This window comes from Bipolaris zeicola (assembly GCF_000523435.1).
Source record: "Bipolaris zeicola 26-R-13 unplaced genomic scaffold scaffold_443, whole genome shotgun sequence".
NCBI classification, from domain to species: domain Eukaryota; kingdom Fungi; phylum Ascomycota; class Dothideomycetes; order Pleosporales; family Pleosporaceae; genus Bipolaris; species Bipolaris zeicola.
In genome coordinates, this window is record NW_006912492.1 from 1 (window position 1) to 9,951 (window position 9,951).

Consider the following 9,951-nt stretch of genomic DNA (forward strand, 5'->3'; position numbering starts at 1 on the left):
TGCCAGGACGCCTGGTAGGATCGTCTCCATCTGCTCCATCTCTATGTCTTTAAGCGCTTCTGCCACCTGGAACAGCGGCGAGCGGTTCAGCCCGTTACATGCTTGGACAAAAGCTGACAAATCATCCTCTGACATCACAGTGTCTGGTTCTGTAAGGTTGGAGAATGTCCTACGACAGAGCAATGCAGCCGAAAAAGCGTATTTAGCGGCTGTTTCCGCGATGAATGTCTCTTTTGCATTCCTAACATCGGCCCGGAGACGTGTAATCCAAGCCAAGGTAATGTGACGTGCCTGAACTAAGAGCTCCTTTGCTCGTATCATGGGAGCTGCCAAGTCATAAAGGCGCAGGCTTAACGTGATCATGACGTCCATACAATGAATCTCACGCCAGTTCGATGTGATGTCGCTGAGACGTTTTTCTACTTGTGCGGCTAGGGAATCGCAAAATGACATGTCCCTGAACACCGCATGGATATCGCCGAACGTATCATAGTCAGGCGTTGCTGGTCCTGCTTGAGTCGCAAGATGATTGAACATGTGCATTGTACTCTCGTTGCTGAAGTTCACATTTGATGCGCCCAGCTCAACCAACATTATTAACCATCGACAACTCTTTCCTGAAAGTAGTCGTTGATAAGCCGTGAATTCATGTACCGACACGTTAGATGGACATTGCGTTTCCGACACGACTACTTCATATGAAGATGGCCCAGTTGTTACAGTAGGAGGGTGCAAGGAGCTTGGTATCGCGGAGGCGCGAAGCCAAAGGGGCACATGTACTCCACATACATGTTGGAAGGTGAACGGTTTGTCGAACTCCTTGACCCAGGTCTTAGAATCCATATCGAAGTATGAAAAATCTAATCCATTAGGGTAAAGAACATCGGATTCGGATACCCTCATTTTTCTCTTACCAACTTTGTAATGCGTGCCACGGAATGATTTAGATTTCGATGCAATAGTAATTCCAGTGGATTTTTCCGATGCGTATGCTGTGAGCGGGTCGTAGTCTCTCAAGAGCATTGTGGGCGATCCAGATTGCGGTTTGCGAGGGTATGCCAGCATGAGAATCTTCCACGTTGCATTGCGATACGCAGCGAAAGACCTTGGAATACCCAACTCGAAGATGACTGCTGCTGATTTAATGGTATCGCTAGGAAGGAAATCTTCGTGCGCATAGATGTTCATGCGGTTCCGAGCTCGCCAATGCCAGCATTTGGTACATCCCCGTATATCTTTCGTCCCATCGCGCTTGAATGTGCAGGTACATGTACCTCCAGAGATGCCCACAGAATGTTTGTCAAAATCAGACCACCACTTTTCCAGCTCGGATGTCTTCGCCTGGCGTGATACCTCCGATGCTTGTTTTATCTTTTGGTGGAGTTTTTGCATGGATTCAGAAGTGGAAACATATTTCGACACAAAGCAGCTCTTTTTGGTCTCAGAAAATATAGTTTTTCGATACTTACACCCCTCGCATCTACGGTGAATATGACTCTGGATGTCACGAAGTCGCCGCATTCCGGCGGATGTCGGTAGATGCAAGACATCTAAAAGTTCAGGGGTAAACACTGGATGGTACTCCAGAATCATAGGAAAAATCTTTATGATATACTTATCCAGCCTCACCCAAAGTCTAAAAAGACTTAGAATGAAGATGGAAGTTTGCTCAGGATCGGAGTCGTACGCTGCCCCAACACTGCCAATGAGACCAAGTATCGCGTCTGCTAGCTTTTCGCAAAACAACTCGAGGGTAAGGTCTTCAGTTGATTGAGGTTCTTCTCCACTCTCGACTTTGCTCTCCAATTCAGTCAATCGATGATACACATCTGTAAACTGCTCAACTTGTTCAATCGCGGTACCATTTAGCAATGGAAGCTGCAAAGATAGGGATGTTCTCTTCCGTGAGCGAGGTGACTCCATAACACTCTGAAGGTATGATCCACTGTTGGGAAGAGACAGAGATTGTGCTTGCGGATCAACACGTGTGGGTAGCCGAGGAATAGGTCGTGTTGTCTCTCGCTTGAACTTCTCCCACGCTAAATCGACCAACTGTGTCACTTGGGTGATGCTCTTCTTGAAGAAGGATGTAGTAGCGTTGAATAGTTGGCTGTAAACTTCCAATGACTGATCCTTTTCCTGCTCAAGTTTTGCAAGACGACGACAAATTTTGGCCCGCAGGATCATCGTCAGCTCAGGCGCCAATCTTCCAGGACATTCAATTAGAAGCCCAACAAGTAGAGTGACGATCAAGAACTTGTAGCAAGCTCTCCCGCCCTCGTTTCCCAGCGAGATTTGTAGTTGTCTCTGGATCCCCACGCGTAATGCCATCCAGAGAGGCAATCTGCGCCACGGAAATTCCGTAGCTTCGATGTTCACGTCATCACGAACCCGTTTCCTTAAGCGAGGAGCATTTTCGTCTATCGAGGACCCAATTGACTCGAGCAAAGGTATGAGAAGGTGCGTTACAAGGCCTGGACTTCCCGTATCACGCGATTCGACTATCGGGGTTTGCGCTTTTGTCGCAAGTACCTGAAAGCATCTCAGGGGTTCTATACTGCCTTTTTCCAGGAAGTCGGCAAGTGCTTGTTGAAACGACGGTTTCCGAAACTCATGGAAGGGTATCTGAGCTGAGCAATCCGGAAAATCGCAGGTAAGGGCACCTTCACTAGCCAGAACTTCGGCGGATGGGGGCGATAGTTCGAAAGCTTCAAAGACAACAGCTTTAATTTGGGCACTATTATAGAGTTAGTCAGCTACGGGGCTCATGTTGTGCACATGACCGTGAGCAGGAGCCATACCCGCAATTGTACCGAACGATAAGCGCCGCGTTTTGTTCTGCGATATGTAGCAGAAGTGGTTGCTCCTGATCGAAGTTGAGAAATTTGGAGATCATTGTCTGCTTCTCGAGCCGACCATTTACGTGGAGATGTTGGCAGCGACGAAGGTACTGACGGATCGCATACCAGGGAGATGACTGCTCTTGGCTAGTAAGTCGGCTCAGGGTAGATGTAGCTTGAATGAGTCGGACGATGATAGCATCACCAATGCTTTCGATGTTGGTGTCCTGTTTGTCGGGAAGCTGTGGTGGTAAAACAAGGTGATTGAACACTTCCATGAACACGGACATAGTGAAACGGGGGATGCTCAGAATTCGGTTGCTAGTGGAAGGTGGGCTTTGCGGCAAGTCGCTACAAAAATCTGGGTGCCCATGTAACATATGAATCAAACTGTAAGTGGCTGTAAATTCAACGCAGCTGAGCGACTGTTCCATCTGGAAGTGAACAACATAGTGACGCATTCAGCTACACAAATCAGATAGTGCCACATCCTTGGCTTCCGATCAAAAGAAACTAGATGTGTTTCTATAAGGCTAGACTGTGCTGTATCGAACTGAGTGGTTCGCGATGCGAGGTGCATGAGCGCAGGATGCATCAAGTCTGCTGACAATCCCAGTAAAGCGGCTTTATCGGATCTTCGTATCTTCTTGTAATTCCACATACTTTGTTCTTCTGCCACTATCTGGCATACCTTTACTGTGGCTGGAAAACTGCTCTTTAGATGAGATCATGGACTTTCACCTTTTTATTGCATGTTATGTACCGATCGTGAAGTTTATCATGCACAAGATGCAAAGACATGGAACGGAAGCTGAAAGGCGATGTGGACTGATAATTATTGAAATCTGAGGACAAGAAATGATCGTAATGTCCCTAGAGATAGTAATCTATAAGGGCTTAACGGTAGCCCAACAAAGCGCCGAGGTCCTTTCAAGTGAAGCTTATGATAACAGTCCCTTCTATTAGCTCAGTTTGGCTACACAAAGTAACATTTCGAGCGCAATGTAATTGCGATATCTTTGAGTTGATAAATGACTGCGCAATCAAAGCGACACGCCTCTGACCTCAGCGCTGCAGCTCCCGAAACACCGATTCGGTTGGCTGCTTGATGAAACTGTGTCATCCCAGACGCCATGTTACCGTCTGTCTTTTCCAATCTTGGCTTAAACTCTCTCAGCTTCAAACCTTTCATATGATTACCTGCAGAAAGTCTGGCAGAATAAAGACACAGTGCATCGTTGATTAACTATGATATTCTTCAACTTTTACTGCAACGCAGCCTGGCACAGCCCCAGGCAGACAGGTAGGTAGGCGTAGATGCAGGCAGTCATCAGGCTTGCATCCCAGCTTAGTTGTATAGCTTACATCTGCTCTTCCTTTTCGCTCTTCTGCCTCTCTAGACCGTCTTGTCCTGCAACCTAAATAAGCATTTTTGCTCTCGAATACGACAGCAGTGAGTCGAGTGCCGAGCGATGCATGCAAGCATTGATGTGAAATCTAAATGCACCCATATTCTTTACTTAGCTAGTGCATGCTGCAAGCCCCCACGCCCTACCCCGCTCTCACATGCCACTGTTCCAACTTGAATACGATTCACACGTCTAGATCGTGATAAGAAAAACATCATATTTCTTGCGCAGCAGGACGGCCAGGGTTTGCTTGCCACAGCGAATGTTGAAAGGATACAAGGACATGCTAGTGAACAAGCACCAATGCATTCACAGCAACGCCGACAGTGATGGCTTAATGTAAATTGGCATGAAAGTATGTAAAGGCTGAAGCACTGTAACAGCGAGTATAAGAGCGGTATACAAGCACCGTCGGCGCGCTGGATGTTAATATTTCAGCATGTTCTATCTTCTACAAATCGATGGTTAGGGAGATGAGCTTCGTTGACCGTCCAGCCTGGGTAGGAAGCTAAATAGAGGGCGTTTATTATCGGCTGTGTTCCTTAGTATTCTGTTCATTTCTCTTCGCTAACTCTTGCGGTAGGCAAGGCCAATGCGCGCTATGTGCGTTCGAACAAAGGCCATATACTCCGTTAATATAAGGCAACGCTGCCAAACCTGCACACTTTAAATCGTGGGAAGAAATCGCAGTTATTGAACACTTATTCATGTCGCAAAAGCCTGATGTCACTGCTAGTCAGGCCATTAAGGTTGAGAAACAAGCGTTGAGGTTTGCTCATTCAAACCACTCAATGTTCTCACTGTTAATGGCGTTGGACGAACCACATGTTAGCTTGTTTCGCTGCGATAAGTGGCGCTAACAACTGCTGTGTTATGGCTCGTATTTATCATAATCTATCAATGCGGGTCAGCTTGCCATGCGTAATGGTCAATACCCCCGATGCTGACCAATCGTAGAAGTACACATTTAAGCGACACTGTGGGACAATCTCAGCCGTTCACAACGAAGTCTTTCGTGGGGGTAAATATATACATATCGAGTTTGGGGTACGTGTTAGGTTGTAATACGTAATGCTAAACAGCTTTTTGCATGTGGACTGTGTTTACTTGGGCCTTCCCGTCATCGTATCTGGTAAAGAAGGTGCTTTTCCAGGTATGACAAGATGTATGCGATGTCTTTACACTCCGCATGCAGGAAGCATTTCGACTCTAGTGCAGGTCAATATCCACGGCGAGTTTCTCATGGTTCCATTCGCCTGGTTACATAGCCAGATAGCCAACGGCTCTCGACCACTAGCGATAAAAATATTCTATAAGGACAACCCAACCCACATTTGAGTTGAGAATACAGGAGCTCTACCGTACCCTATCTGACAGTAGTCTGCTGCTCCCTTCATCAGGCCTCGCTGCAACTTAATCTCCACATCCTTGCGCTCCCCGCACCCCTACCTAGCTAGATGCAATCTTCACCGGTCAGAGCACGGTCGAATCGCTCTTATCGAGAGCTGCGGACCGCATCATTTAGGCAACTCGTCAATCCAATCCCCAAGGCTGCATTAACTAGATACTAGGAGTTGCTGCATAAAAAGAAAAGAAAAGAGAAATAGTAAGCGCTTCAGCCTTCCCCCACGGATTTGGGGTCTAGCGCAAGTTACGGCCACTCACAGCCCGCATTTGCTGCTCCTCCGACATTTTCCATAAGGCAGCTTATTCCACCTCTCGCAAACTATCAAGTAGAATAACTAACTAACCACTTACATAGTTACATAAACGGAAGGCTGATCTTGGTATCTGATAAGCGTCTTGGTAGCGCGATATCAAGACAAGAAGATTTACACTTCCAGTTCCTCGGCTTGTAGAACGATTCACGTATCTTTCATTGTTACTATAGGAGACAGCTGTGAAGTTGATTGAAGACGCCTGCGTGCACACACGTGGAAAGAATGATCTAATAAGGACCAGGCTCTTCACCATGTCAAAGGCAAGTCTGCACGACTTTTGTAGATATATATCGTCAAATACTTGATAGTAACTTGATATGCATAGAGGTTGGGAAAGGATTGATGCAAATGCTAGATGGAGGTGTGAAGTGTTTGCGGTGCCGGTTGCATGGCTTGACCGAATGGCTGTCGGCAGATGCCGGGGTTGGCTTGTGATTTGTGGGGAAGCTGGTAAACGCCCAGTTTCTAGACCGCATCGAAAGATCTACCGATGCTGATGGCTCAGATGCATGTGTAGAATGCAGGTAGGCTCATGTCTGGTCTATCATCAGTTGTCTTAATGGCTGAGCTGCGTAGCCTAACGCAGAAGATATGTGCGTAAAGCAAATGGAAGATAAGACCAACGCAACATGCAGTAGTTGAGCACAGATAAGACAGGATTAGCATTTAGCACTATGCACGTGCGGGTATTGATCGAAGTCCACTGCTTAGCACCCGCACTCGATCCCACTCAACTTTGCTCAGATATCCACAGTGCACAGCACCAGACCACTGCTTGCTTGTGCGATATTCAGCCTGCAGCTCCCTCCTCAGACTAATGCACATTGGAAAATCATGCAGAAATTTGGCTATAGGCTAGGGAGCAGTATCTTCATATGCCGTATGCAATGAGGTAGCAGATCTGACCATACGGTGAAGGCTGAACTATACTTTCATAAAGACATGAGAAGCGGGACCTTAGCTTCAACCCTTTGCATAAAACTTGGATCTGGTGGCTGTCACTTTTCACTCATCAGTTCGATCTTCACAATTTGTTTATTCCATATGTTGGACTAAGATCCGAGGGCAAACTCTCCAAATAATCATTTCCTCAATTCAACCACCACGCGCACAAAGTGCACATCGTACGAGGTCTTCATCCAAATTCATAATGGTTATCAGGTCGTTCGACACCAGTGTCGTCCATGAACTGTGCTCAAAAGATCAACTAGATCTACTCGACTCTATAGATCATCTACGCTCTCAGGGAATCGACCATTATGTCTCTCTACCCCAGATCATCGTTTGCGGCGATCAGTCTTCCGGCAAAAGCTCTGTCCTTGAAGCTATCTCCGGTGTCTCTTTTCCAGTCAAGAGCAACTTATGCACTCGCTTTCCAACCGAATTAGTCTTACGAAAGACATCTAAGATTGGCGTCAGCGTCTCCATCGTTCCAGACCGCTCGCGTAGCAAAGTAGAACGTGTATCCCTTAGCAACTTTCGCGAGACGCTCGACAGCTTCGCTGCACTCCCAGAATTGATTGAAAATGCCAAAACAGCCATGGCCATTGGTAGCCTTGGTCGAGCTTTTTCAAAAGATCTCTTGCGGGTTGAAGTATCCGGTCCCGATCGGCCGCATCTTACGATCGTAGACTTGCCAGGCCTTATCCATTCGGAGACAAAGCAGCAATCCGCCGCTGATATCGAGCTCGTACAAGATGTTGTCAAGTCATACATGGAAGAGCCCAGGAGCATTATCCTCGCGGTTGTATCTGCAAAGAACGATTATGCCAACCAGATTGTGTTGAAGCTTGCCCGAACTGCCGACAGAACTGGAACCCGCACGCTTGGTGTGATCACCAAGCCTGACACCCTGATCCCAGGATCTGATAGCGAAACCATGTATATCTCGCTCGCTAAGAATCTTGATGTAGAATTCCGTTTTGGATGGCACATTCTCAAGAACATGGATTCAGAAACTGGATCCGAGGTACTTTCAAATCGTGACGAAGAGGAAAGTCATTTCTTTTCCAAAGGCATATGGCCCACGCTGCCCAAAACTATCCTTGGTATCGTGCCATTGAGAGAGCGACTGAGCAAACTTCTTCTTGTCCAGATCGCAGCGGAACTCCCCAGTCTTGTGGAGGAGATTGAACTCAAGTCTGCCGCTTGTCGCGCTGGACTCGAAAAGCTAGGCCAGCCTCGGGCTAGTATCGAAGAACAACGCCGATATCTAGTCACTCTCAGTCAAGCATGCCAGGCCCTCACTAAAGCTGCCATCGACGGGACCTACAACGATGACTTTTTTGGCGACGCGAAGACTGATGCTGGCTACCAGAAACGCGTCCGTGCCGTCGTGCAGAACCTCAATCAGTCTTTTTCGGAGACAATGGCCCGCAAGGGACACCGCTTTGTAATCACTGACTCTTCTGATACAAGTATTCTACAAATTGATAGACCGAAGGAAAATGTTCTTAGCCGGCCCGAGTTCCTCAAGCGTATCGATTCCCTCATGAACCGTACCCGTGGCCGCGAACTCCCCGGGACCTTCAACCCCATGGTAGTATCGGACCTCTTCTTCGAGCAGTCATCGCTGTGGGAAGAGCTTGCTAGAGCTCACATTGTACAAGTCGTAAGTGCGGTGAGGACATTCCTCCGATACCTCATCTCCCACGTTTCGGATACGTCTACATGTGGTGCATTATTTCAAATCCTAGTCGAACCTGAACTCGATAAGATTTCGAAAGATGTGAAAAGCAAGACGGCAGAACTGCTTGCTTCACATCAGCGCGGGCACCCAATCACCTACAATCCCTACTTTAGAGAGACAGTGCAACAAGTCCGAAAGGAAAGAACTACTGCAGAACTCACACGCATCATTCAAGATGTCTTCGACATAGGCTCACTTCACCTGTCTGGGAAATCCCGATATGTAGAAATGGATTACCGGCCGTTACTAGATGCGCTTGTAGTGCACAGAAACCCTGATTTGGATCAGTATGCTTGCTCCGAGGCGCTCGACTGCATGCAAGCCTACTATAAAGTAAGTCGCTACCCACAAAATTCTAGTGAATCCCCTTTCGAAAGTTGTGTGCTAACATGTCTGCTTTTCTATTAGGTCGCCTTTGAACGCTTCGTAGACGACGTTGCTGTTGAAGCTGTCGAAAAAGATATCATCGCTAGACTTAGCGATATCGTTTCGCCGATCAGAGTTACTTCTCTTGCCTCTAGTGTGGTAACAGATATCGCAGGCGAGTCCAAGGCGAGCCGAGCAAAGCGCAGCCAGTTGGAAACACAATTGAACGTGCTGGTTCAGGGATTGGATACATGTGAAAAATTCATGGTGAAAACGCTACAAGGTAAGAATCAAACCATGTTGTCAGCGGAGTTCTTTTGTAAAGTAAGCATAAGCTAACGTGTGGCCGTGTACAGATACACCGAACGTAGCGACCTTCCAAAATAGGTCTAGAGATTCTTTGTCAGACCTTTCTTTGAACCTTCTTTGCACAGAACCTGGCGGACATATCACTAACGATGGACTAGAAGAAGCTGACATATCTCATGGCATAACTTATGTTGAGCGAATCTCGCCAACAGAACACGAAGCAGTATCAAAACGAGAATCTAGGTTTCTTGAGGATGAGGATTTCACTGAGCCTATGAGTGAGTCAAAGTCCAACTCATGGGCTTCTTCATCACCAGGAGTTTCATATGGGAAGAAGAAGAAGGGAAAGAAATGTGCATATAACGCTGAATAACCTTTTCTCTGTTCAGAAGATGAGTCTGAAAATGGGTCTGAAAATGGGTATTGGTTATGCAGATGCTATTTCAATACCGTAACCTGTCGAAACTGCTAAGACTTCTACTCATATTATTATTATTATTATTCTAGTTTAACGTCCTGTGTCAGCCGGTGGGCTATATAAGACGTGTAGGCTAGGCCTACAGGTAACTACGTAGTGCTATCAATTTGGTGTAGGTAGGGGAGGGGGTCATCTAAAT

The 9,951-nt window shown here is 46.9% G+C and overlaps 2 protein-coding genes across 2 annotated transcripts; one reads left to right on the top strand and one right to left on the bottom strand.

Moving 5' to 3' along the window:
* Positions 1-118: 118 nt before the first annotated feature.
* On the bottom strand, positions 119-3,130 carry COCCADRAFT_31254 (uncharacterized protein; the record flags this gene model as incomplete). The annotated part of the gene is made up of 2 exons (XM_007720294.1): positions 119-2,737; positions 2,802-3,130. Coding segments are annotated over 2 exons (2,948 nt in total), but the record flags the coding sequence as incomplete, so codon positions are not given.
* Positions 3,131-7,120: 3,990 nt separating this feature from the next.
* On the top strand, positions 7,121-9,364 carry COCCADRAFT_112295 (uncharacterized protein; the record flags this gene model as incomplete). The annotated part of the gene is made up of 2 exons (XM_007720295.1): positions 7,121-8,992; positions 9,068-9,364. The coding sequence occupies 2 exons, from the start codon at positions 7,121-7,123 to the stop codon at positions 9,362-9,364; spliced, it is 2,169 nt and encodes a 722-aa protein (XP_007718485.1).
* Between the last annotated feature and the right edge of the window lie 587 nt (positions 9,365-9,951).